This window comes from Paramormyrops kingsleyae, chromosome 23 (assembly GCF_048594095.1).
Source record: "Paramormyrops kingsleyae isolate MSU_618 chromosome 23, PKINGS_0.4, whole genome shotgun sequence".
NCBI classification, from domain to species: Eukaryota; Metazoa; Chordata; class Actinopteri; order Osteoglossiformes; family Mormyridae; genus Paramormyrops; species Paramormyrops kingsleyae.
The window spans coordinates 11,530,588-11,558,142 of NC_132819.1; the positions used below are offsets into that span (position 1 = coordinate 11,530,588).

The 27,555-nt window shown below is 43.5% G+C and overlaps 3 protein-coding genes and 2 pseudogenes across 10 annotated transcripts; 3 read left to right on the forward strand and 2 right to left on the reverse strand.

The window, feature by feature from the left end:
- Window positions 1-536: 536 nt before the first annotated feature.
- LOC140581973 (speedy protein A-like) lies at window positions 537-4,216 on the forward strand. Of its 3 annotated transcripts, none has more exons than XM_072705969.1 (10): window positions 537-676; window positions 1,324-1,473; window positions 1,654-1,712; window positions 1,799-1,884; window positions 2,040-2,211; window positions 2,485-2,686; window positions 3,053-3,110; window positions 3,386-3,513; window positions 3,685-3,746; window positions 3,937-4,216. In XM_072705969.1, the coding sequence occupies exons 2-10, from the start codon at window positions 1,326-1,328 to the stop codon at window positions 3,988-3,990; spliced, it is 969 nt and encodes a 322-aa protein (XP_072562070.1). In that variant the 5' UTR covers window positions 537-676; window positions 1,324-1,325; the 3' UTR covers window positions 3,991-4,216. The 3 variants fall into 3 exon arrangements, with proteins under 3 accessions (XP_072562070.1, XP_072562072.1, XP_072562071.1); XM_072705971.1 differs by having other exon boundaries at window positions 3,389-3,513; XM_072705970.1 differs by lacking the exon at window positions 537-676 and adding an exon at window positions 683-1,003.
- On the forward strand, window positions 555-14,937 carry LOC140581974 (speedy protein A-like). Of its 4 annotated transcripts, none has more exons than XM_072705973.1 (10): window positions 555-676; window positions 12,056-12,205; window positions 12,386-12,444; window positions 12,531-12,616; window positions 12,772-12,943; window positions 13,217-13,418; window positions 13,785-13,842; window positions 14,118-14,245; window positions 14,417-14,478; window positions 14,669-14,937. In XM_072705973.1, exons 2-10 carry the CDS (start codon window positions 12,058-12,060, stop codon window positions 14,720-14,722), a joined length of 969 nt encoding a protein of 322 aa, XP_072562074.1. In that variant the 5' UTR covers window positions 555-676; window positions 12,056-12,057; the 3' UTR covers window positions 14,723-14,937. The 4 variants fall into 4 exon arrangements, with proteins under 4 accessions (XP_072562074.1, XP_072562073.1, XP_072562076.1 ...); XM_072705972.1 differs by lacking the exon at window positions 555-676 and adding an exon at window positions 11,244-11,418; XM_072705975.1 differs by lacking the exon at window positions 555-676 and adding an exon at window positions 11,244-11,418 and having other exon boundaries at window positions 14,121-14,245.
- On the reverse strand, window positions 7,675-7,782 carry LOC140582024 (small nucleolar RNA U3; annotated as a pseudogene).
- Window positions 14,938-17,725: 2,788 nt separating the features above from the next.
- LOC140582025 (small nucleolar RNA U3) lies at window positions 17,726-17,833 on the reverse strand (annotated as a pseudogene).
- A 3,460-nt stretch (window positions 17,834-21,293) lies between these two features.
- LOC140581999 (speedy protein A-like) lies at window positions 21,294-27,248 on the forward strand. Of its 3 annotated transcripts, none has more exons than XM_072706030.1 (10): window positions 21,294-21,448; window positions 22,088-22,237; window positions 22,418-22,476; window positions 22,563-22,648; window positions 22,804-22,975; window positions 23,249-23,450; window positions 23,827-23,884; window positions 24,160-24,287; window positions 24,459-24,520; window positions 24,711-27,248. In XM_072706030.1, the coding sequence occupies exons 2-10, from the start codon at window positions 22,090-22,092 to the stop codon at window positions 24,762-24,764; spliced, it is 969 nt and encodes a 322-aa protein (XP_072562131.1). In that variant the 5' UTR covers window positions 21,294-21,448; window positions 22,088-22,089; the 3' UTR covers window positions 24,765-27,248. The 3 variants fall into 3 exon arrangements, with proteins under 3 accessions (XP_072562131.1, XP_072562133.1, XP_072562132.1); XM_072706032.1 differs by having other exon boundaries at window positions 24,163-24,287; XM_072706031.1 differs by lacking the exon at window positions 21,294-21,448 and adding an exon at window positions 21,461-21,767.
- The last annotated feature ends 307 nt before the right edge of the window (window positions 27,249-27,555 follow it).

Below are 27,555 nucleotides of genomic sequence, written 5' to 3' on the forward strand. Positions count from 1 at the left end.
TTATAACAGCGCCATCAGGCAACACATTAGCAAAAAATCTTTTTACCTCCTGTACATGCTGTTTAAAGTCTATTCAGAAATTTAATTTATAAGTTATGCAACAAATAGCAATTGTTATAGTCAGTTTTATTATTTTTAAAAGCTAAGAATGCATTCACTTAGAGGGAATTAACTTTCCTACTAACTTTATATTTTGTGTTCAAAACGTCAGTCATAACATGAAACTGTATAAATATAAATCTGTCAATCAAAAATCTAAACTCTGTATATTTGAAGTGCAAAAATGACGTGAATATATAGGGTAACCACAATAACTTGCTTTAGTATCAGATGTAATGAATCCATCAAAAGGTGATTTTAATTTTTAAAACTACATTTAAGACACAGAAAAGCAATACTCATTACTAATATGGGTAACAGCCTATCAGGATCATGAATATTATTATGATTTATTTTTGAATAATACACGCAAGATATATATCGCATCGCGGGCCGTTGCCATGGATACAGTTGCGGGATTCGAACCTGAACTGTAGAAAAGAGCACTGTGAAAACCTTCACCGGAGCAGACATTGAGAGAAACTGAGAAAAAACGACACTTCAGCGAAATACCATCTACAAGAAGAATATATACAGATCAGTGAGGTTGAGCGGGATTCCCTGCGATCACGAAAAGGTACAGTGATCATCTCTGAAAGCGCCGCGCTTCGCTGGGTTCAGCTCTACAAAGTGGGGCGCGTTTGGTTCCTACCGCCTGCCTGGTGCCCGTATTCGTTATTTTGCTCTTTTTAAGAATTTTTAAAAATCAGTGTAAAGAGTAAAGTGTTTAAAGGTTTTATTAAAGAGAAATTAGATCTTTTCATCCAAATCGAGTGTTTAATTCAAAAATTACTCAGTCAAATACTCCGTTTCGTCAAAGTTTTCATAAGTCATTTTTTTACTTCAAGACCATCAGAAAAAAGAAAACTAAACATTCTTTCACAACAAGCTCCTTGCAGCTAAAGTAAGCTTTCAACAATGTGTTCTTTATGTCGTGTCATAATATTCATCTGAAGGTTGAGCTTAATTAGCGCGAAATTCGAGGTTTACTACGTATATTGCTACGCCATAGTATTACGCTTAGTCAGCGCGGGAAAAACCCCCCAAAATATTTGTCTCCAATTTAAATACAAACATTTTGTAATAGGGGATGTTAGCCAGTTAGCTGCACCACGTGACTCACCTGCTTTACAACCCAAGCCGGCATTAGAACACAGGTCGGCTAACACCTTGTCAGTGCGCCCCCTAGCGGAGTTACCCCACTGCCTCCGCGCTGCTCCGCAGGGATGGCGAGGTGCGCGCACTTCAGGCGCCAGCACCTCATTCAGCAGGAGGCACAAGATCCATCCAGGCAAGACTGCAGCGGCCCGGAGCAGCAGGAGGAATCCATCGTCATGGAGCAGCAGGAAATGGCTGCTTTCTTCACACTGCTAGGTGGGTTAGATTAGTTCCAGCGTGAGGAAGAGCTTTAAATGATCTTTTAAATCTGCTTTTATGTAATGAAAATATAACATCAAAATAAAATGCATTTCATTACAAGTACAGTATATGTGCCTGCTTTATGTATACTGGATGAATTCAAATATTGAAAAAATTATTTCATGATGCCCTCAGATGATGATCTGATCCAGGATTTCCTCTGCATGGACTCCTGCTATAAGATGACTGACAAGGTAACTTTAATGCATTGGTTTTGCTACATTAATCACTGTAAGCAAAGCAGAGACGACTTTTTCCATCCCTTTGCTCTTCATCTCAGTACCTGCTGGCGATGACGTTCATCTACTTCAGGAGAGCTCACTTCACTCCTAGTGAGCAGACGAGGATGAACTTCTTCATCGCCCTGTAAGTGACGGCATGCTATGGTGGGCAATATAGATGAATGTTAAAATAATAAGAAAAACAATTTCCTCCATCAGCATGAGGATAAGTCTTGGATGAAACTGTTGGAGGTCAGCCAGCCAATGGATCTTGGAATAGTGAATTCTTCCTCTCCCCAGCTATCTTGCTAACATGATGGAGGAGGAAGAGATGGGAACCAGGTTTGAGATATTCCCCTGGGCCTTGGGTGAAACCTGGACAAGTCAGTTTCCCACCTTCCTGAAGAAGAAGGACCAGCTCTGGGCACGGATGGAGTACAGGACTGCTGTCAGCTCCCGCTGCTGTGAGGAGGTACAGTATGTTGCCTGATCTTTAATACAAGTAAATGACATTAATCTTCAGCCACCATGAGGCTTGAAATGTCTCAGAGCAGAGGGAAGGGTTTCTCATCATTAATGACCTTTTCTGTCTTACTGTAACTTAAGCTAAGCTAAGGGCTGTTTGCTCACTGTTGTCTTTGGGGGCAGATACCAAATGACTGTTATCATAAGTGGTGTTTGTTGCTGGTGTCGCAGTGAGTCACGTTCTGCCATCTGATCCATGTATGTCCGTGTCCCCATGCAGGTGATGGCCATCGTACCCTCCCACTCTCTGTGGAAGCGGGAGCGCCCCGAACATCACAGCGGGGCTCAGCGGCACTACGACAGAGAGGGCCTTCAGCGGCCCCGGGGCCCATCTGCTGCACCCATCGCCTGCACGCTCTGCGACAGGAGGACCATCCAGACCCAGGAACCTTGTGCTTCTGAGCACGCAGGGAGCCCAGAGTGTAAGTATGACCTCTAAATGCCAGTTTTTCTGTAGTGCATAGCCTGTCAGTTTTTATGCACTGCAACTTGATCCAGTTATTTTCTTTTAGATTTACATTAGTCTTCCCAGAATTGTTGTCACTGAGCACTTTTCTTAAAAAGTTAAATTTTACGTTCATTGTACATTTTGCAATCCATCTATTGGTTCATTGAGATTTTCCCCAGTTCCTTGTTCGCTGTCTTGTGTGGACCTCTCAGCCATTAATGAGCCTATTACATTTTACTGAAACATAGAGAGCAGAGCTACAGGTCAAAGTCTTAGCTCAGTCTAGCAGGCCTAGAGACACTTAGCATCAGTATTTACTGTTGTCTGCTACGTTTTTCAGCCAGCGCACAAGGCGGAGAAGCAGAAGAGGATGGAGCCCTGGTCCGGATCAATGAAGAGTAGGTTCTTCTTGGGTAGAATGAAAACCTGCACACACAGCCTAATCGTGTGCTTTAATTCATTACTCCTACAGATGTGCTGTACTGAGTATTTCAGGTATTTCGTGGTTCTTCATCCCTGCATCACATGTATTCTATTCCAGCACATTAACTGTAAATCACAAGACCTTGTTTGGAAATGATGGTCTTTGGCGCCAATTATGGTAACATCAAGACATCTGTGCAATTAAGAGCAGAAACTTCTAGCTATTAATGGTGATCCTTCTCTCTCTCAGAAGAAGAGGCTCAAAGAGAACACGGGATGGACAGCTGAAGGACCACAGTTGCTGCCCAGATCCACTGGAAGGTCCAAGTCATCCTGACCCTAGAGGAAGGCCGCAGGACCTTGGATTTCCCACTGGGGGTAAGATGTCATATTAAATTTTATATTAAGTGGTTAAAATGGGTGGATGAAATTGACTGAAGGTGCAGGTTGCAAAAACGACAGGAAGTTAAATGTACAGATGAAATGTATGCTAACGGTTGCCTTGCTGTATATGCTAATGCCGGACGGTCCACCCTTTTGGTCTTGCAGCACACGTTGGAGCCCTCGTTCCAGGCTGGATCGTCGTGCAGCCGGGATTTTATATGATACAGGTGAGGCACAAAAGTACAACGTTTTCAGTAAGAGTTTGATACTTATTAATGTGCGATACAAAAAATGGATAGTTTCACTTATTGCCCAGGAAACCTCATTTGTAAATAATGATATTTTTTTGCAGCACGCTGTGTAACAGGTGTCATGTTTTCGGGTTTCTCTGTGAGTGTCCTGGTTTCTGTTTTGCAGCCCCATTTCTGGATCCCTGCTTCCTGGCCTGGGCTTCCAGCTCCTCAACCGTGAGTATGCTTCTGTGTATGAGAACCTTAACCCATACCAAGCCCAGATCTTTAGCATAATTTTATTTTTTTAAATTAAAGTTACAGTGTAAAGATATTCAGTCTCAGTGTGGCCACTCTGATCTCACCCACCCTAGTTTTTTTTTTTTAGCTTTTTTAATTGTAGTCATAGATTTTTATAAAATTGAGTCCTCTCCCAGGTGGGGAGGTGCACTTCGTGTTGGGCAGTGTCGGGGGGGAGGGGCAGTGTGCCGGGACGCTGCGGAGGGCGGCAATCCATCCTGCCAGGGGGTGGGCTTGGGGGGCTGGGGCCCCTTTGGCGTGTGGGGGCCCTCCGCCGGGGGGGGGGCGGTGGGCTCCCGGTTGATGGGGCCCTTTGGCCCTGGACCCGCTTGCCTTTTTTTTAATATATTTAATCACGGTACCAGGGTGGCTGAGCTCAGAGTGGCCACACTGGGATTGAATATATTTACACTTACACTAAATTTAAAATAAAGTTGTCCTCCGAAGAGGGGGGGTGGTGGTGGGCAAAAAAAATAAAAACCAGCTTTTTTCCCCCAAGTAGTTCTACTATTGAACAGTCTGGCCCCTCCCAGGCTAAGACTGGATTTTCTCTGTTTGCCGGTGGGTCTGGGGTTTTCCCGTCCTTGGCTGCTAGTTGTGGTCCCATCAGGCATGGTGGGGCGGGACTCTTCCGGTCTGCGCCTTGGGGGGGGGGGGGTTCCCTGTGCCAGGCTGCCTGTGGCGCCCCTGAGCACCCCGGTTGGCCGCCCCCGGCTGTGCGGGGTCGGGGATGGGGACTAATCGGGACCAGTCGTGGTTCTGGTTCCGGTGCGGGGGGGGGGTCCACTCCTGGCACGCCCTTATTGCTCCCCTGGGCCCGACACCACATTTCACACAGCACTAGGGCCTTGAGGGGCAGTGGGGAGGTGCGCTGAGACACTGCCCCTCAATTTCTACTTGCATGTTAGACACCACATGACATTAGCGCTGAGGAGGTGGGTTGAGGCAGGTGTGGCTCTGCCGTCTGCCAGCGGGGGGGGGGGGAGTGCCCGTGCCGCAACTGCTCGCCCGTTTTTTGCACTTTAGTCTTATACACAGTCCATACTACATTAGAGCCTGGGGGTGCGGGGAGGGGGATGAGGAGCTCTGCCATCTGCCAGTGGTGGGGCCCTCGTACCCGAACTGCACCCACTAATTTGAATGCATCGTAGACATAAACACATAACTCTGTCACACACATACATACACACTTTACACTAACATGGGACGGGGAAGCGATGGGGGCTGAGGGGCCCCCCCTAACTCTCTGTCTCTGGCCCTGCGCGGGTGGGGGTCCAACGCCAGCGGGGGTGGAGGCTCCCGGTTGATGGGGCCTTTTGGCCCCGGACCCGCTTGCCTTTTTTTTTTTTTTTTTTTTTTATATATAATCATGGTACCAGGGTGGCTGAGCTCAGAGTGGCCACACTGGGATTGAATATCTTTACACTTACACTCAATTTAAAATAAAGTTGTCCTCCGAAGAGGGGGGGTGGTGGCGGGCAAAAAACAAATAATAAACAGCTTTTTTCCCCCAAGTAGTTCTACTATTGAACAGTCTGGCCCCTCCCAGGCTAAGACTGGATTTTCTAAATGAGATAACATTCCCTCTCTCTGCACTGGAATCATAACTGCAATAAATCTGTAACTAACAAAAAATCATTGCTGCACATTCACCACTTTACCAAAAATCCATTATACCACATTCAGTGGTTACCCAAAACCCATTACTGTACAACACTCGCTATATATATATTTCATTGTATTTTTTCTGTCTATGTATTATGTCTCAGCACATTATGTTTAAACTCAGATTGAAAGGGTTTAAATGTCTTTCATATTCAATTTACCTCTGCTTTCTTGCACTTTAACAAAATCACCATTTCATCTCTGCATATAACCCATGAATCATACATCTGAAGATGAAAAACTCTCCCAGATTTCCCAGATTATCCAATTGGCAAAACAAAAAGTCTTTATCTGAATGAGAATAACTTCAGGCTGAAAGATACAGATTGGAGAAATGGCTGTGTTGTAATAGTGCAAGCCGATGTGCAGAATATATAGAGCAGTTTTCTTTGTTTTAGTTTCTGTGTATGTACAATATTTAATAAACAACATAAAATGTTTAATTCATACAGATTATTTCACTGCACTGATCACTTAAAGTCGCTGCTGTTCTGCCATACAATTGTGCAATATTGTACATTATTTTTTTACTTCAGAGGTTTTATATTAGTTCATTTTATTTTTACCCAGTTTAGATATTTTATTCTAGTATTGTATTTTTATCTATTTGTTATTTAGACCTGAGAAACTGTGTTTCGTTCTTATCATGTCAAGTGCTTTGAATGGGAATAAAAGCTGATACTGATGTATATATTCTTCTCCTGTATTATTCACATCCATTTCGTCTGGCTTACTGAGGTCAGACTCACATCCCTCCAATGCTGCAGCCAAATTTGGCTGAAAACACTGTCTAGATAGATGTGCAATGAGGTAGAGGCTGGCTCTCCTGAGGTTATGCAGGGTCGTTTCTCTACTATATTCAGACAAATCCATTCTGCAAATAAGACACTTGTGATTTTCCTGGGGGAAAATATGAAAAAACTATACTTACAAAGAAATTTGAAAGTGCATAACCACATAGTGTGCTGTTGATCATATATTTGATTGGCAGTAGGGGTTATCCCACTCCAAGGGTGTCAAAGCCATACTTTCCATCACTGGCAAAATGCCCAACACCTAACAGGCCATGACAGAGGATCATTTCCACAGCTATTGAGACAGGCCTGCCTTTAATCACGACCAATAAAAAAGCCCCCTCATGGAGGGGCGGGATTCCGAACTCACTCATTTTTCTCATATTCCTGTGGGTAGTGGCCGGATCTTCCAGAGGCTCATGCACTCATTGGTGAGGGCAGTAGCTCATCTCTGCAAATCCAGTAGAGCCTGGGTACAGGGAACAGTGACCAGGGGCTAGATAACACAGCCTGGAGCAGCCCAACCAACATGGTGACAGGGAGGGTTGCATTAACAGGCCCTGTGAATGCCAGCAGAGTCCTACCTCATCGATCCTTCCCTGGCTATAGGGCAGGTCTAACATAATCAGGAAAACAGTGTCCTCCTCATCACTGATGATGATGCCCTCCTGCTCTCTTGAATACATGCATTTAGGCAGCAAAAAAACATTTAAACATTAGTAGACAGTAACAATAAATAATACAGGACAATCAACAGTGGAAGAAAATTCTTTGAGCGAGAACCATTTCTGCTCCCCATGTGAGCCATGCTCACATGAACTTGGGCCAGCTTCCACATCGTCGTGTGGATCTGTCCTGATAGATTAATACTGTAGATACAGAAGAGGCACGATGAAGAGAATACAGTGCAAGGTTAGTACTAACCAGAAAGAACTAGTTAATTAACTAGCTAAATATGCAAGAGGTCTCCACTCAGTGAAGTTGTGAACAACTCTGGCAGTTCCCTGGGTACATTTCCCAAAAGCTCTCATCAGCAACTTACACAGTTGGAATCATGCAACTGAATGAGTCCAACCTGTCACGACATGCAAGCAAGGCACGACCCAAAGGCAGGTTACAGTCTGAATTCCCTGAGATGGGGTGTTGATTGAAGTACACAAGGCAGGTGCACAGCTGTGGACATACCTCCTCATCGTGGCCAGCATGACCAAAGACTTTCATAAGGCATTTCTCCAGTCAGAAACTATAGAAATGATCCCTGAAAGTATAGTCTTAAGATAGCAGTTTAATGCTCGCAGACTCTTCTGAAGACGGAAGCAGTTTCATCCACGGTGTCTCTGGTCTTCAAGAACGTTAGCTGGCTTCACCTTCCTTTGTATATATTGCTGGATGGCCCCACTGAGCCACTCTTGAAAGTTGAGATATACTGTACTTAAAGAAACTGCATTAAACGGATTTTATGTAAAGTGGCTTGCATTTTTATTACCTTCAGAAAGACATATGAAATACCACATTCTATAAGACTTACTACAAGAAGGTTATCATTTAAATGAAAATATTCTGTAGAAAAAAAGGACACCTTTATTAATAAGGAAGGATGGTACTTTATTTCAGTCATGGCATCTGCCCATCTCAAAACCTCCCCCTATGGGAGCCTTAGTGGTTCACCTATGCAGCTCCAAGGGTCCAGTACACAACAGCAAATCCCACCCAGATCCATTCCTCTAGCTGTATGAGATGGGAGATTACAGGGTTCAGCGAGAATTGTAGTGCCAGTAAGACTATACATACAGAGAAGACCTCAAAACTTTCACTTATATTGACCAGTTTAATTGTCCAAAAATGTATGCTACAACACATGCCGTAAGCAAGAAATATGAGAAATCTTTTCTATCACATCCATTCTTACAAAAGTAGGACAACACCACAATGAGTAACTGAGTAAAGGAGATCTCCCCAGGAATAATCACAATCACATGCAAGCAATATTAAATCACTGTCAAATATCTTATATGTGCACCCTTCCCCATATGGGCATACAGGTACAAAATGGCAGGTAAATTTCTGCCCCATCTTAATGTGCACCCTCACCATAAGCCTGGATAAGTTCAATTTACTTAAAAAAACTGAGGAAACAGGTCTCCATAAAAAAAAGTTCATTTAACTTAAAACTTAACAAGTTGCTTCAACTCTTCAATCTTTTGTAAAAGCTTTTTTCAAGACGAGGGCAGAATACTCTTGGTCGTCTCTGTCTTTGCTCCTTTTCCATCTGTCCCACTCTTGCAAGAGCCCAAGCACATGCCCTGCAGCTCATGATTGCAAGGACACTCTGCTTCCTTTGAACTCATTTTTGACTCATTGTAATGAAAATAATTCTTTTCTAATCAATATTTTAGCCAAAATAATTTGCTTAGTAGGTGTGTTGATAAGCTAGATGTCACTTGACCCCTACCTAATGGTAATTGAATGGTAATGGAAATTAAACAGGCATGTCCCAAAAGATGATAAGACAAAGTACAAGGGGTACAATTGGGGGGAAAAAATCTATGTTTTATTTAGATTTGAATGAAAAAAATGGCATGTCCAAAATTATTAATGCCCTTCTCAATAGTCAATGAAAAAGCCTTTTTTGGATTTTACAGCATAAGGACATAAGAAATTTAAAAATGAGAGGAGGCCATCAAGCTTGTTTGGAGAGAACTTAACTAATAGCTCAGAGTTGTTAAAATCTTATCTAGCTCTGATTTAAAGGAACCCAGGGTTTTAGCTTCCACTACACTAGCAGGAAGACTATTCCATACTCTAACTACACGCTGTGTAAAGAAGTGCTTCCTCAAATTCATTTTAAAATGTTCTCCTGCTAATTTCCACTTATGGCCATGATGCCTAGTATTTAAACTACCATTGAAATAGCTATTTGGGTGAACAGCATCCAGACCTGTTAGAATCTTATATACCTGGATCATGGCCCCCCTTAGTCTCCTTTGCTTGAGGCTGAACAGATTCAGCTCAGCTAACCTCTCCTCATAAGACATTCCTCTAAGACCAGGAATCATTCTCCTCTAAGACCAGGAATCATTCTCGTAGCCCTACGTTGCACCCTTTCCAAGGCAGCAATGTCCTTCTTAAGGTATGGTGACCAAACCTGCACACAATATTCTAGGTGGGGTCTTACCAAGGAATTATATAATCGTAGCATCACTTCCCTTGACGTAAACTCCACACACCTAGAGCTATAACCCAACATCCTAGTAGGCCTTTTACAGTGCCCACTTTTAATATTAATTGGGGCTTTCCGTCTTTCTCCACTTATATTCTTAACTAACCAAATTTGAAATATATATTGTGTGTATATCTAGTATGTGTACATATTTTATTCTCGGATTCTATTTTATGCCTCGGATTCTGTTTAATTGTAAGATTTACTATGCATCTGCTGGCGCGTTCCAAACTAAATCTCATTGCACTTACTATGACAATAAAATATCTTTTTGTCCCGGGTCCCGGGTCCCTGTCCCCCTCTGGTCTTGTATTCAAGCATCTGGTCTGTCGTTTTTTCCCTGTTGTGACTTTCCCTCATCCGTCTGCCTAGTACAGATCCCCTCTCCGGCCGACCTCGCATGCCCGGAGTACATGCGTCGGGGAGGGTTCTGTGACACCCGCAGTCCTTGCCTCTCGTTTCAGCCCCTGTGTGGATGATCCCAGGTGCCTCTCGTTTACTCCCTCATCTGTGATGTATTTAAGTGCCTCCTCATCCTGAGCTCTCCAGTCTGCTCATTGTATTCTTATGTGTGTGATGTTATGTTATGTTGTTGCTGCCTGCCTGTGCTCCCAGTGGCCTGTACTATGAAGCGGGGTTACTGGCTTATCGGGGTAACTTGTTGGATTTAAGGTAGTCTGGGCAAAATGTAAGTGAGCGAATATGAAGTCCATTTAAACTGTGGTACCTTAAATCTGACAAGTTACCCCGATAAGCCAGTAACCCCGCTTCGTAATACAGGCCACTGGTCTGCTCTGTGTTACAGTCTGATCATTTTTGGCCCCCTGTGCTCCTTTTCCTTTCGCCTTACTTGCCGTTTTGTCTAAACAAAGCCCCTTTTGATTTTCCCCATCTTTGCCTTCGCTTCCTTTCTTCCCGCTATGTGACAAACTCTCTGCCGACCACAGAATTTGAATCGGTGACCTTCTGATCACGAGCACAGCATCCTCACCCACTACCACAACAGAGTCTTATAACAGCGCCATCAGGCAACACATTAGCAAAAAATCTTTTTACCTCCTGTACATGCTGTTTAAAGTCTATTCAGAAATTGAATTTATAAGTTATGCAACAAATAGCAATTGTTATAGTCAGTTTTATTATTTTTAAAAGCTAAGAATGCATTCACTTAGAGGGCATTAACTTTCCTACTAACTTTATATTTTGTGTTCAAAACGTCAGTCATAACATGAAACTGTATAAATATAAATCTGTCAATCAAACATCTAAACTCTGCAAAAATGACGTGTGTATAGGGTAACCACAATGACTTGCTTTAGTATCAGATGTAATTAATCCATCAAAAAGTGATTTTAATTTTTAAAACTACATTTAAGACATAGAAAAGCAATACTCATTACTAATATGGGGAACAGCCTATCAGGATCATAAATATTATTATGATTTGTTTTTGAATAATACACGCAAGATATATATCGCATCGCGGTCCGTTGCCATGGATACAGTTGCGGGATTCGAACCTGAACTGTGGAAAAGACCACTGTGAAAACCTAAAGCACACGAAAAGACATTGAGTCCTGAGAAGACATTGAAAGAAGTTGACAACGAACTGCATTTCAGGGAAACAACAGCTACCACAACAATATACAGATCACTAAGGTTGAGCGGGATTCCCTGCGATCACCAAAAGGTACAGCGATCATCTCTGAAAGCGCCTCGCTTCGCTGGGGTCAGCTCTACAAAGTGGGGCGCGTTTGGTTCCTACCGCCTGCCTGGTGCCCGTATTCGTTATTTTGCTCTTTTTAAAAAAATTTAAAAATCAGTGTAAAGAGTAAAGTGTTTAAAGGTTTTATTAAAGAGAAATTAGATCTTTTCATCCAAATCGAGTGTTTAATTCAAAAATTACTCAGTCAAATACTCCGTTTCGTCAAAGTTTTCATAAGTCATTTTTTTACTTCAAGACCATCAGAAAAAAGAAAACTAAACATTCTTTCACAACAAGCTCCTTGCAGCTAAAGTAAGCTTTCTTTATGTCATGTCATAATATTCATCTGAAGGTTGAGCTTAATTAGCGCGAAATTCGAGGTTTACTACGTATATTGCTACACCATAGTATTACGTTTAGTCAGCGCGGGAAAACCCCCCCCCAACATATTTGTCTCCAATTTAAATACAAACATTTTGTAATAGGGGATGTTAGCCAGTTAGCTGCGCCACGTGACTCACCTGCTTTACAACCCAAGCCGGCATTAGAAGGCAGGTCGGCTAACACCTCGTCAGTGCGCCCCCTAGCGGAGTTACCCCACTGCCTCCGCGCTGCTCCGCAGGGATGGCGAGGTGCGCGCACTTCAGGCACCAGCACCTCATTCAGCAGGAGGCACAAGATCCATCCAGGCAAGACTGCAGCGGCCCGGAGCAGCAGGAGGAATCCATCGTCATGGAGCAGCAGGAAATGGCTGCTTTCTTCACACTGCTAGGTGGGTTAGATTAGTTCCAGCGTGAGGAAGAGCTTTAAATGATCTTTTAAATCTGCTTTTATGTAATGAAAATATAACATCAAAATAAAATGCATTTGATTACAAGTACAGTATATGTGCCTGCTTTATGTATACTGGATGAATTCAAATATTGAAAAAATGATTTCATGATGCCCTCAGATGATGATCTGATCCAGGATTTCCTCTGCATGGACTCCTGCTATAAGATGACTGACAAGGTAACTTTAATGCATTGGTTTTGCTACATTAATCACTGTAAGCAAAGCAGAGACGACTTTTTCCATCCCTTTGCTCTTCATCTCAGTACCTGCTGGCGATGACCTTCGTCTACTTCAGGAGAGCTCACTTCACTCCTAGTGAGCAGACGAGGATGAACTTCTTCATCGCCCTGTAAGTGACGGCATGCTATGGTGGGCAATATAGATGAATGTTAAAATAATAAGAAAAACAATTTCCTCCATCAGCATGAGGATAAGTCTTGGATGAAACTGTTGGAGGTCAGCCAGCCAATGGATCTTGGAATAGTGAATTCTTCCTCTCCCCAGCTATCTTGCTAACATGATGGAGGAGGAAGAGATGGGAACCAGGTTTGAGATATTCCCCTGGGCCTTGGGTGAAACCTGGAGGAGTCAATTTCCCACCTTCCTGAAGAAGAAGGACCAGCTCTGGGCACGGATGGAGTACAGGACTGCTGTCAGCTCCCGCTGCTGTGAGGAGGTACAGTATGTTGCCTGATCTTTAATACAAGTAAATGACATTAATCTTCAGCCACCATGAGGCTTGAAATGTCTCAGAGCAGAGGGAAGGGTTTCTCATCATTAATGACCTTTTCTGTCTTACTGTAACTTAAGCTAAGCTAAGGGCTGTTTGCTCACTGTTGTCTTTGGGGGCAGATACCAAATGACTGTTATCATAAGTGGTGTTTGTTGCTGGTGTCGCAGTGAGTCACGTTCTGCCATCTGATCCATGTATGTCCGTGTCCCCATGCAGGTGATGGCCATCGTACCCTCCCACTCTCTGTGGAAGCGGGAGCGCCCCGAACATCACAGCGGGGCTCAGCGGCACTACGACAGAGAGGGCCTTCAGCGGCCCCGGGGCCCATCTGCTGCACCCATCGCCTGCGCGCTCTGCGACAGGAGGACCATCCAGACCCAGGAACCTTGTGCTTCTGAGCATGCAGGGAGCCCAGAGTGTAAGTATGACCTCTAAATGGCAGTTTTTCTGTAGTGCATAGCCTGTCAGTTTTTATGCACTGCAACTTGATCCAGTTATTTTCTTTTAGATTTACATTAGTCTTCCCAGAATTGTTGTCACTGAGCACTTTTCTTAAAAAGTTAAATTTTACGTTCATTGTACATTTTGCAATCCATCTATTGGTTCATTGAGATTTTCCCCAGTTCCTTGTTCGCTGTCTTGTGTGGACCTCTCAGCCATTAATGAGCCTATTACATTTTACTGAAACATAGAGAGCAGAGCTACAGGTCAAAGTCTTAGCTCAGTCTAGCAGGCCTAGAGACACTTAGCATCAGTATTTACTGTTGTCTGCTACGTTTTTCAGCCAGCGCACAAGGCGGAGAAGCAGAAGAGGATGGAGCCCTGGTCCGGATCAATGAAGAGTAGGTTCTTCTTGGGTAGAATGAAAACCTGCACACACAGCCTAATCGTGTGCTTTAATTCATTACTCCTACAGATGTGCTGTACTGAGTATTTCAGGTATTTCGTGGTTCTTCATCCCTGCATCACATGTATTCTATTCCAGCACATTAACTGTAAATCACAAGACCTTGTTTGGAAATGATGGTCTCTGGCGCCAATTATGGTAACATCAAGACATCTGTGCAATTAAGAGCAGAAACTTCTAGCTATTAATGGTGATCCTTCTCTCTCTCAGAAGAAGAGGCTCAAAGAGAACACGGGATGGACAGCTGAAGGACCACAGTTGCTGCCCAGATCCACTGGAAGGTCCAAGTCATCCTGACCCTAGAGGAAGGCCGCAGGACCTTGGATTTCCCTCTGGGGGTAAGATGTCATATAAAATTTTATATTAAGTGGTTAAAATGGGTGGATGAAATTGACTGAAGGTGCAGGTTGCAAAAACGACAGGAAGTTAAATGTACAGATGAAATGTATGCTAACGGTTGCCTTCCTGTATATGCTAATGCCGGACGGTCCACCCTTTTGGTCTTGCAGCACACGTTGGAGCCCTCGTTCCAGGCTGGATCATCGTGCAGCCGGGATTTTATATGATACAGGTGAGGCACAAAAGTACAACGTTTTCAGTAAGAGTTTGATACTTATTAATGTGCGATACAAAAAATGGATAGTTTCACTTATTGCCCAGGAAACGTCATTTGTAAATAATGATATTTCTTTGCAGCACGCTGTGTAACAGGTGTCATGTTTTCGGGTTTCTCTGTGAGTGTCCTGGTTTCTGTTTTGCAGCCCCATTTCTGGATCCCTGCTTCCTGGCCTGGGCTTCCAGCTCCTCAACCGTGAGTATGCTTCTGTCTATGACAACCTTAACCCCTACCAAGGCCAGATCTTTAGCATAATTTTATTTTTTTAAATTAAAGTTACAGTGTAAAGATATTCAGTCTCAGTGTGGCCACTCTGATCTCACCCACCCTAGTTTTTTTTTTTTAGTTTACTTAATTGTAGTCATAGATTTTTATAAAATTGAGTCCTCTCCCAGGTGGGGAGGTGCACTTCGTGTTGGGCAGTATCGGGGGGGGGGGGGGAGGGGGGGGGGTAGTATGCCGGGACGCTGCAGAAGGCGTCAATCTGTCCTGCCAGGGGGTGGGCTTGGGGGGCTGGGGCCCCTCTGGCGTGTGGGGGCCCTCCGCCGGGGGGGGGGGGGGGGGGGCAGTGTGCCGGGACGCTGCGGGGGGCGGCAATCCGTGGTGGGCTTGGGGGGCTGGGGCCCCTCTGGCGTGTGGGGGCCCTCCGCCGGGGGGGGGGGGGGGGGGCAGTGTGCCGGGACGCTGCGGAGGGCGGCAGTCCGTGGTGGGCTTGGGGGGCTGGGGCCCCTCTGGCGTGTGGGGGCCCTCCGCCAGGGGGGGGAGGCGGTGGGCTCCCAGTTGATGGGGCCCTTTGGCCCTGGACCCGCTTGCCTTTTCTTTAATATATTTAATCACGGTACCAGGGTGGCTGAGTTCAGAGTGGCCACACTGGGATTGAATATCTTTACACTTACACTCAATTTAAAATAAAGTTGTCCTCCGAAGAGGGGGGGTGGTGGCGGGCAAAAAACAAATAAAAAACAGCTTTTTTCCCCCAAGTAGTTCTACTATTGAACAGTCTGGCCCCTCCCAGGCTAAGACTGGATTTTCTAAATGAGATAACATTCCCTCTCTCTGCACTGGAATCATAACTGCAATAAATCTGTAACTAACAAAAAATCATTGCTGCACATTCACCACTTTACCAAAAATCCATTATACCACATTCAGTGGTTACCCAAAACCCATTACTGTACAACACTCGCTATATATATATTTCATTGTATTTTTTCTGTCTATGTATTATGTCTCAGCACATCATGTTTAAACTCAGATTGAAAGGGTTTAAATGTCTTTCATATTCAATTTACCTCTGCTTTCTTGCACTTTAACAAAATCACCATTTCATCTCTGCATATAACCCATGAATCATACATCTGAAGATGAAAAACTCTCCCAGATTTCACAGATTATCCAATTTGCAAAACAAAAAGTCTTTATCTGAATGAGAGTAACTTCAGGCTGAAAGATACAGATTGGAGAAATGGCTGTGTGTTGTAATAGTGCAAGCCGATGTGCAGAATATATAGAGCAGTTTTCTTTGTTTTAGTTTCTGTGTATGTACAATATTTAATAAACAACATAAAATGTTTAATTCATACAGATTATTTCACTGCACTGATCACTTAAAGTCGCTGCTGTTCTGCCATACAATTGTGCAATATTGTACATTATTTTTTTACTTCAGAGGTTTTATATTAGTTCATTTTATTTTTACCCAGTTTAGATATTTTATTCTAGTATTGTATTTTTATCTATTTGTTATTTAGACCTGAGAAACTGTGTTTCGTTCTTATCATGTCAAGTGCTTTGAATGGGAATAAAAGCTGATACTGATGTATATATTCTTCTCCTGTATTATTCACATCCATTTCGTCTGGCTTACTGAGGTCAGACTCACATCCCTCCAATGCTGCAGCCAAATTTGGCTGAAAACACTGTCTAGATAGATGTGCAATGAGGTAGAGGCTGGCTCTCCTGAGGTTATGCAGGGTCGTTTCTCTACTATATTCAGACAAATCCATTCTGCAAATAAGACACTTGTGATTTTCCTGGGGGAAAATATGAAAAAACTATACTTACAAAGAAATTTGAAAGTGCATAACCACATAGTGTGCTGTTGATCATATATTTGATTGACAGTAGGGGTTATCCCACTCCAAGGGTGTCAAAGCCATACTTTCCATCACTAGCAAAATGCCCAACACCTAACAGGCCATGACAGAGGATCATTTCCACAGCTATTGAGACAGGCCTGCCTTTAATCACCGACCAATAAAAAAGCCCCCTCATGGAGGGGCGGGATTCCGAACTCACTCATTTTCCTCATATTCCTGTGGGTAGTGGCCGGATCTTCCAGAGGCTCATGCACTCATTGGTGAGGGCAGTAGCTCATCTCTGCAAATCCAGTAGAGCCTGGGTACAGGGAACAGTGACCAGGGGCTAGATAACACAGCCTGGAGCAGCCCAACCAACATGGTGACAGGGAGGGTTGCATTAACAGGCCCTGTGAATGCCAGCAGAGTCCTACCTCATCGATCCTTCCCTAGCTATAGGGCAGGTCTAACATAATCAGGAAAACAGTGTCCTCCTCATCACTGATGATGATGCCCTCCTGCTCTCTTGAATACATGCATTTAGGCAGCAAAAACACATTTAAACATTAGTAGACAGTAACAATAAATAATACAGGACAATCAACAGTGGAAGAAAATTCTTTGAGCGAGAACCATTTCTGCTCCCCATGTGAGCCATGCTCACATGAACTTGGGCCAGCTTCCACATCGTCGTGTGGATCTGTCCTGATAGATTAATACTGTAGATACAGAAGAGGCACGATGAAGAGAATACAGTGCAAGGTTAGTACTAACCAGAAAGAACTAGTTAATTAACTAGCTAAATATATATCCCCAATTAACTTTGAAATTTTTGAACATCAGCTGCGTTGATAAGTAAACATATTAAAAAGAAAGTAGATATATTATTATAGGCTTTAATGGAGGGGCTCAGATGCAAGAGGTCTCCACTCAGTGAAGTTGTGAACAACTCTGGCAGTTCCCTGGGTACATTTCCCAAAAGCTCTCATCAGCAACTTACACAGTTGGAATCATGCAACTGAATGAGTCCAACCTGTCACGACATGCAAGCAAGGCACGACCCAAAGGCAGGTTACAGTCTGAATTCCCTGAGATGGGGTGTTGATTGAAGTACACAAGGCAGGTGCACAGCTGTGGACATACCTCCTCATCGTGGCCAGCATGACCAAAGACTTTCATAAGGCATTTCTCCAGTCAGAAACTATAGAAATGATCCCTGAAAGTATAGTCTTAAGATAGCAGTTTAATGCTCGCAGACTCTTCTGAAGACGGAAGCAGTTTCATCCACGGTGTCTCTGGTCTTCAAGAACGTTAGCTGGCTTCACCTTCCTTTGTATATATTGCTGGATGGCCCCACTGAGCCACTCTTGAAAGTTGAGATATAATGTACTTAAAGAAACTGCATTAAACGGATTTTATGTAAAGTGGCTTGCATTTTTATTACCTTCAGAAAGACATATGAAATACCACATTCTATAAGACTTACTACAGGAAGGTTGTCATTTAAATGAAAATATTCTGTAGAAAAAAAGGACACCTTTATTAATAAGGAAGGATGGTACTTTATTTCAGTCATGGCACCTGCCCATCTCAAAACCTCCCCCTATGGGAGCCTTAGTGGTTCACCTATGCAGCTCCAAGGGTCCAGTACACAATAGCAAATCCCACCCAGATCCATTCCTCCAGCTGTATGAGATGGGAGATTACAGGGTTCAGCGAGAATTGTAGTGCCAGTAAGACTATACATACAGACAAGACCTCAAAACTTTCACTTATATTGACCAGTTTAATTGTCCAAAAATGTATGCTACAACACATGCCGTAAGCAAGAAATATGAGAAATCTTTTCTATCACATCCATTCTTACAAAAGTAGGACAACACCACAATGAGTAACTGAGTAAAGGAGATCTCCCCAGGAATAATCACAATCACATGCAAGCAATATTAAATCACTGTCAAATATCTTATATGTGCACCCTTCCCCATATGGGCATACAGGTACAAAATGGCTGGTAAATTTCTGCCCCATCTTAATGTGCACCCTCACCATAAGCCTGGATAAGTTCAATTTACTTAAAAAAATTGAGGAAACAGGTCTCCTTAAAAAAAAGTTCATTTAACTTAAAACTTAACAAGTTGCTTCAACTCTTCAATCTTTTGTAAAAGCTTTTTTCAAGACGAGGGCAGAATACTCTTGGTCGTCTCTGTCTTTGCTCCTTTTCCATCTGTCCCACTCTTGCAAGAGCCCAAGCACATGCCCTGCAGCTCATGATTGCAAGGACACTCTGCTTCCTTTGAACTCATTTTTGACTCATTGTAATGAAAATAATTCTTTTCTAATCAATATTTTAGCCAAAATAATTTGCTTAGTAGGTGTGTTGATAAGCTAGATGTCACTTGACCCCTACCTAATGGTAATTGAATGGCAATGGAAATTAAACAGGCATGTCCCAAAAGATGATAAGACAAAGTACAAGGGGTACAATTGGGGGGAAAAAATCTATGTTTTATTTAGATTTGAATGAAAAAAATGGCATGTCCAAAATTATTAATGCCCTTCTCAATAGTCAATGAAAAAGCCTTTTTTGGATTTTACAGCATAAGGACATAAGAAATTTAAAAATGAGAGGAGGCCATCAAGCTTGTTTGGAGAGAACTTAACTAATAGCTCAGAGTTGTTAAAATCTTATCTAGCTCTGATTTAAAGTAACCCAGGGTTTTAGCTTGCACTACACTAGCAGGAAGACTATTCCATACTCTAACTACACGCCGTGTAAAGAAGTGCTTCTGCAAAAATTTTTTAAAATGTTCTCCCTCTAATTTCCATGAGTTCTAGTATTGAAACTAATACTGAAATAGCCATTTGGCTGAACAGCATCCAAACCTGTTAGAATCTTATATACCTGGATCATGTCCCCCCTTAGTCTCCTTTGCTTGAGGCTGAACAGATTCAGCTCAGCTAACCTCTCCTCATAAGACATTCCTCTAAGACCAGGAATCATTCTCCTCTAAGACCAGGAATCATTCTCGTAGCCCTACGTTGCACTCTTTCCAAGGCAGCAATGTCCTTCTTAAGGTATGGTGACCAAACCTGCACACAATATTCTAGGTGGGGTCTTACCAAGGAATTATATAATCGTAGCATCACTTCCCTTGACGTAAACTCCACACACCTAGAGCTATAACCCAACATCCTAGTAGGCCTTTTACAGTGCCCACTTTTAATATTAATTGGGGCTTTCCGTCTTTCTCCACTTATCTTCTTAACTAACCAAATTTTAAATATATATTGTGTGTATATCTAGTATGTGTACATATTTTATTCTCGGATTCTATTTTATGCCTCGGATTCTGTTTAATTGTAAGATTTACTATGCATCTGCTGGCGCGTTCCAAACTAAATCTCATTGCACTTACTATGACAATAAAACATCTTTTTGTCCCGGGTCCCGGTCCCTGTCCCCCTCTGGTCTTGTATTCTAGCATCTGGTCTGTCGTTTTTTCCCTGGTGTGAGTTTCCCTCATCCGTCTGCCTAGTACAGATCCCCTCTCCGGCCGACCTCGCATGCCCGGACTACATGCGTTGGGGAGGGTTCTGTGACACCCGCAGTCCTTGCCTCTCGTTTCAGCCCCTGTGTGGATGATCCCAGGTGCCTCTCGTTTACTCCCTCATCTGTGATGTATTTAAGTGCCTCCTCATCCTGAGCTCTCCAGTCTGCTCATTGTATTCTTATGTGTGTGATGTTATGTTATGTTGTTGCTGCCTGCCTGTGCTCCCAGTGGCCTGTACTATGAAGCGGGGTTACTGGCTTATCGGGGTAACTTGTTGGATTTAAGGTAGTCTGGGCAAAATGTAAGTGAGCGAATATGAAGTCCATTTAAACTGTGGTACCTTAAATCTGACAAGTTACCCCGATAAGCCAGTAACCCCGCTTCGTAATACAGGCCACTGGTCTGCTTTGTGTTACAGTCTGATCATTTTTGCCCCCCTGTGCTCCTTTTCCTTTCGCCTTACCTGCCGTTTTGTCTAAATAAAGCCCCTTTTGATTTTCCCCATCTTTGCCTTCGCTTCCTTTCTTCCCGCTATGTGACAATCTCTCTGCCGACCACAGAATCGGTGACCTTCTGATCACGAGCACAGCATCCTCACCCACTACCACAACAGAGTCTTATAACAGCGCCATCAGGCAACACATTAGCAAAAAATCTTTTTACCTCCTGTACATGCTGTTTAAAGTCTATTCAGAAATTTAATTTATAAGTTATGCAACAAATAGCAATTGTTATAGTCAGTTTTATTATTTTTAAAAGCTAAGAATGCATTCACTTAGAGGGAATTAACTTTCCTACTAACTTTATATTTTGTGTTCAAAACGTCAGTCATAACATGAAACTGTATAAATATAAATCTGTCAATCAAAAATCTAAACTCTGTATATTTGAAGTGCAAAAATGACGTGAATATATAGGGTAACCACAATAACTTGCTTTAGTATCAGATGTAATGAATCCATCAAAAGGTGATTTTAATTTTTAAAACTACATTTAAGACACAGAAAAGCAATACTCATTACTAATATGGGTAACAGCCTATCAGGATCATGAATATTATTATGATTTATTTTTGAATAATACACGCAAGATATATATCGCATCGCGGGCCGTTGCCATGGATAAAGTTGCGGGATTCGAACCTGAACTGTAGAAAAGAGCATTGTGAAAACCTTCACCGGAGCAGACATTGAGAGAAACTGAGAAAAAACGACACTTCAGCGAAATACCATCTACAAGAAGAATATATACAGATCAGTGAGGTTGAGCGGGATTCCCTGCGATCACGAAAAGGTACAGTGATCATCTCTGAAAGCGCCGCGCTTCGCTGGGTTCAGCTCTACAAAGTGGGGCGCGTTTGGTTCCTACCGCCTGCCTGGTGCCCGTATTCGTTATTTTGCTCTTTTTAAAAAAATCAGTGTAAAGAGTAAAGTGTTTAAAGGTTTTATTAAAGAGAAATTAGATCTTTTCATCCAAATCGAGTGTTTAATTAAAAAATTACTCAGTCAAATACTCCGTTTCGTCAAAGTTTTCATAAGTCATTTTTTTACTTCAAGACCATCAGAAAAAAGAAAACTAAACATTCTTTCACAACAAGCTCCTTGCAGCTAAAGTAAGCTTTCAACAATGTGTTCTTTATGTCGTGTCATAATATTCATCTTAAGGTTGAGCTTAATTAGCGCGAAATTCGAGGTTTACTACGTATATTGCTACGCCATAGTATTACGCTTAGTCAGCGCGGGAAAAACCCCCCAAAATATTTGTCTCCAATTTAAATACAAACATTTTGTAATAGGGGATGTTAGCCAGTTAGCTGCACCACGTGACTCACCTGCTTTACAACCCAAGCCGGCATTAGAACGCAGGTCGGCTAACACCTCGTCAGTGCGCCCCCTAGCGGAGTTACCCCACTGCCTCCGCGCTGCTCCGCAGGGATGGCGAGGTGTGCGCACTTCAGGCGCCAGCACCTCATTCAGCAGGAGGCACAAGATCCATCCAGGCAAGACTGCAGCGGCCCGGAGCAGCAGGAGGAATCCATCGTCATGGAGCAGCAGGAAATGGCTGCTTTCTTCACACTGCTAGGTGGGTTAGATTAGTTCCAGCGTGAGGAAGAGCTTTAAATGATCTTTTAAATCTGCTTTTATGTAATGAAAATATAACATCAAAATAAAATGCATTTCATTACAAGTACAGTATATGTGCCTGCTTTATGTATACTGGATGAATTCAAATATTGAAAAAATTATTTCATGATGCCCTCAGATGATGATCTGATCCAGGATTTCCTCTGCATGGACTCCTGCTATAAGATGACTGACAAGGTAACTTTAATGCATTGGTTTTGCTACATTAATCACTGTAAGCAAAGCAGAGACGACTTTTTCCATCCCTTTGCTCTTCATCTCAGTACCTGCTGGCGATGACGTTCATCTACTTCAGGAGAGCTCACTTCACTCCTAGTGAGCAGACGAGGATGAACTTCTTCATCGCCCTGTAAGTGACGGCATGCTATGGTGGGCAATATAGATGAATGTTAAAATAATAAGAAAAACAATTTCCTCCATCAGCATGAGGATAAGTCTTGGATGAAACTGTTGGAGGTCAGCCAGCCAATGGATCTTGGAATAGTGAATTCTTCCTCTCCCCAGCTATCTTGCTAACATGATGGAGGAGGAAGAGATGGGAACCAGGTTTGAGATTTTCCCCTGGGCCTTGGGTGAAACCTGGACAAGTCAGTTTCCCACCTTCCTGAAGAAGAAGGACCAGCTCTGGGCACGGATGGAGTACAGGACTGCTGTCAGCTCCCGCTGCTGTGAGGAGGTACAGTATGTTGCCTGGTCTTTAATACAAGTAAATGACATTAATCTTCAGCCACCATGAGGCTTGAAATGTCTCAGAGCAGAGGGAAGGGTTTCTCATCATTAATGACCTTTTCTGTCTTACTGTAACTTAAGCTAAGCTAAGGGCTGTTTGCTCACTGTTGTCTTTGGGGGCAGATACCAAATGACTGTTATCATAAGTGGTGTTTGTTGCTGGTGTCGCAGTGAGTCACGTTCTGCCATCTGATCCATGTATGTCCGTGTCCCCATGCAGGTGATGGCCATCGTACCCTCCCACTCTCTGTGGAAGCGGGAGCGCCCCGAACATCACAGCGGGGCTCAGCGTCACTACGACAGAGAGGGCCTTCAGCGGCCCCGGGGCCCATCTGCTGCACCCATCGCCTGCACGCTCTGCGACAGGAGGACCATCCAGACCCAGGAACCTTGTGCTTCTGAGCACGCAGGGAGCCCAGAGTGTAAGTATGACCTCTAAATGCCAGTTTTTCTGTAGTGCATAGCCTGTCAGTTTTTATGCACTGCGACTTGATCCAGTTATTTTCTTTTAGATTTACATTAGTCTTCCCAGAATTGTTGTCACTGAGCACTTTTCTTAAAAAGTTACATTTTACGTTCATTGTACATTTTGCAATCCATCTATTGGTTCATTGACATTTTCCCCAGTTCCTTGTTCGCTGTCTTGTGTGGACCTCTCAGCCATTAATGAGCCTATTACTGTACATTTTACTGAAACATAGAGAGCAGAGCTACAGTACAGGTCAAAGTCTTAGCTCAGTCTAGCAGGCCTAGAGACACTTAGCGTCAGTATTTACTGTTGTCTGCTACGTTTTTCAGCCAGCGCACAAGGCGGAGAAGCAGAAGAGGATGGAGCCCTGGTCCGGATCAATGAAGAGTAGGTTCTTCTTGGGTAGAATGAAAACCTGCACACACAGCCTAATCGTGTGCTTTAATTCATTACTCCTACAGATGTGCTGTACTGAGTATTTCAGGTATTTCGTGGTTCTTCATCCCTGCATCACATGTATTCTATTCCAGCACATTAACTGTAAATCACAAGACCTTGTTTGGAAATGATGGTCTTTGGCGCCAATTATGGTAACATCAAGACATCTGTGCAATTAAGAGCAGAAACTTCTAGCTATTAATGGTGATCCTTCTCTCTCTCAGAAGAAGAGGCTCAAAGAGAACACGGGATGGACAGCTGAAGGACCACAGTTGCTGCCCAGATCCACTGGAAGGTCCAAGTCATCCTGACCCTAGAGGAAGGCCGCAGGACCTTGGATTTCCCTCTGGGGGTTAGATGTCATATAAAATTTTATATTAAGTGGTTAAAATGGGTGGATGAAATTGACTGAAGGTGCAGGTTGCAAAAACGACAGGAAGTTAAATGTACAGATGAAATGTATGCTAACGGTTGCCTCCCTGTATATGCTAATGCCGGACGGTCCACCCTTTTGGTCTTGCAGCACACGTTGGAGCCCTCGTTCCAGGCTGGATCATCGTGCAGCCGGGATTTTATATGATACAGGTGAGGCACAAAAGTACAACGTTTTCAGTAAGAGTTTGATACTTATTAATGTGCGATACAAAAAATGGATAGTTTCACTTATTGCCCAGGAAACCTCATTTGTAAATAATGATATTTTTTTGCAGCACACTGTGTAACAGGTGTCATGTTTTCGGGTTTCTCTGTGAGTGTCCTGGTTTCTGTTTTGTAGCCCCATTTCTGGATCCCTGCTTCCTGGCCTGGGCTTCCAGCTCCTCAACCGTGAGTATGCTTCTGTGTATGAGAACCTTAACCCCTACCAAGCCCAGATCTTTAGCATAATTTTATTTTTTTTAATTAAAGTTACAGTGTAAAGATATTCAGTCTCAGTGTGGCCACTCTGATCTCACCCACCCTAGTTTTTTTTTTTTTAGTTTTTTTAATTGTAGTCATAGATTTTTATAAAATTGAGTCCTCTCCCAGGTGGGGAGGTGCACTTCGTGTTGGGCAGTGTCGGGGGGGAGGGGCAGTGTGCCGGGACGCTGCGGAGGGCGGCAATCCATCCTGCCAGGGGGTGGGCTTGGGGGGCTGGGGCCCCTTTGGCGTGTGGGGGCCCTCCGCCGGGGGGGGGCGGTGGGCTCCCGGTTGATGGGGCCCTTTGGCCCTGGACCCGCTTGCCTTTTTTTTAATATATTTAATCACGGTACCAGGGTGGCTGAGCTCAGAGTGGCCACACTGGGATTGAATATATTTACACTTACACTAAATTTAAAATAAAGTTGTCCTCCGAAGAGGGGGGGTGGTGGTGGGCAAAAAAAATAAAAACCAGCTTTTTTCCCCCAAGTAGTTCTACTATTGAACAGTCTGGCCCCTCCCAGGCTAAGACTGGATTTTCTCTGTTTGCCGGTGGGTCTGGGGTTTTCCCGTCCTTGGCTGCTAGTTGTGGTCCCATCAGGCATGGTGGGGCGGGACTCTTCCGGTCTGCGCCTTGGGGGGGGGGGGTTCCCTGTGCCAGGCTGCCTGTGGCACCCCTGAGCACCCCGGTTGGCCGCCCCCGGCTGTGCGGGGTCGGGGATGGGGACTAATCGGGACCAGTCGTGGTTCTGGTTCCGGTGCGGGGGGGGGTCCACTCCTGGCACGCCCTTATTGCTCCCCTGGGCCCGACACCACATTTCACACAGCACTAGGGCCTTGAGGGGCAGTGGGGAGGTGCGCTGAGACACTGCCCCTCAATTTCTACTTGCATGTTAGACACCACATGACATTAGCGCTGAGGAGGTGGGTTGAGGCAGGTGTGGCTCTGCCGTCTGCCAGCGGGGGGGGGGGGAGTGCCCGTGCCGCAACTGCTCGCCCGTTTTTTGCACTTTAGTCTTATACACAGTCCATACTACATTAGAGCCTGGGGGTGCGGGGAGGGGGATGAGGAGCTCTGCCATCTGCCAGTGGTGGGGCCCTCGTACCCGAACTGCACCCACTAATTTGAATGCATCGTAGACATAAACACATAACTCTGTCACACACATACATACACACTTTACACTAACATGGGAGGGGGAAGCGATGGGGGCTGAGGGGCCCCCCCTAACTCTCTGTCTCTGGCCCTGCGCGGGTGGGGGTCCAACGCCAGCGGGGGTGGAGGCTCCCGGTTGATGGGGCCTTTTGGCCCCGGACCCGCTTGCCTTTTTTTTTTTTTTTTTTTTTATATATAATCATGGTACCAGGGTGGCTGAGCTCAGAGTGGCCACACTGGGATTGAATATCTTTACACTTACACTCAATTTAAAATAAAGTTGTCCTCCGAAGAGGGGGGGTGGTGGCGGGCAAAAAACAAATAATAAACAGCTTTTTTCCCCCAAGTAGTTCTACTATTGAACAGTCTGGCCCCTCCCAGGCTAAGACTGGATTTTCTAAATGAGATAACATTCCCTCTCTCTGCACTGGAATCATAACTGCAATAAATCTGTAACTAACAAAAAATCATTGCTGCACATTCACCACTTTACCAAAAATCCATTATACCACATTCAGTGGTTACCCAAAACCCATTACTGTACAACACTCGCTATATATATATTTCATTGTATTTTTTCTGTCTATGTATTATGTCTCAGCACATTATGTTTAAACTCAGATTGAAAGGGTTTAAATGTCTTTCATATTCAATTTACCTCTGCTTTCTTGCACTTTAACAAAATCACCATTTCATCTCTGCATATAACCCATGAATCATACATCTGAAGATGAAAAACTCTCCCAGATTTCCCAGATTATCCAATTTGCAAAACAAAAAGTCTTTATCTGAATGAGAGTAACTTCAGGCTGAAAGATACAGATTGGAGAAATGGCTGTGTGTTGTAATAGTGCAAGCCGATGTGCAGAATATATAGAGCAGTTTTCTTTGTTTTAGTTTCTGTGTATGTACAATATTTAATAAACAACATAAAATGTTTAATTCATACAAAAACATCAAAGTCCTTTTCACATACTAGAGTAAAAGAAATGAGACTCTTTCATCTCAGTAAGGGAAACAGATTATTTCACTGCACTGATCACTTAAAGTCGCTGCTGTTCTGCCATACAATTGTGCTATATTGTATATTATTTATTTACTTCAGAGGTTTTATATTAGTTCATTTTATTTTTACCCAGTTTAGATATTTTATTCTAGTATTGTATTTTTATCTATTTGTTATTTAGACCTGAGAAACTGTGTTTCGTTCTTATCATGTCAAGTGCTTTGAATGGGAATAAAAGCTGATTCTGATGTATATACTCTTCTCCTGTATTATTCACATCCATTTCGTCTGGCTTACTGAGGTCAGACTCACATCCCTCCAATGCTGCAGCCAAATTTGGCTGAAAACACTGTCTAGATAGATGTGCAATGAGGTAGAGGCTGGCTCTCCTGAGGTTATGCAGGGTCGTTTCTCTACTATATTCAGACAAATCCATTCTGCAAATAAGACACTTGGGATTTTCCTGGGGGAAAATATGAAAAAACTATACTTACAAAGAAATTTGAAAGTGCATAACCACATAGTGTGCTGTTGATCATATATTTGATTGACAGTAGGGGT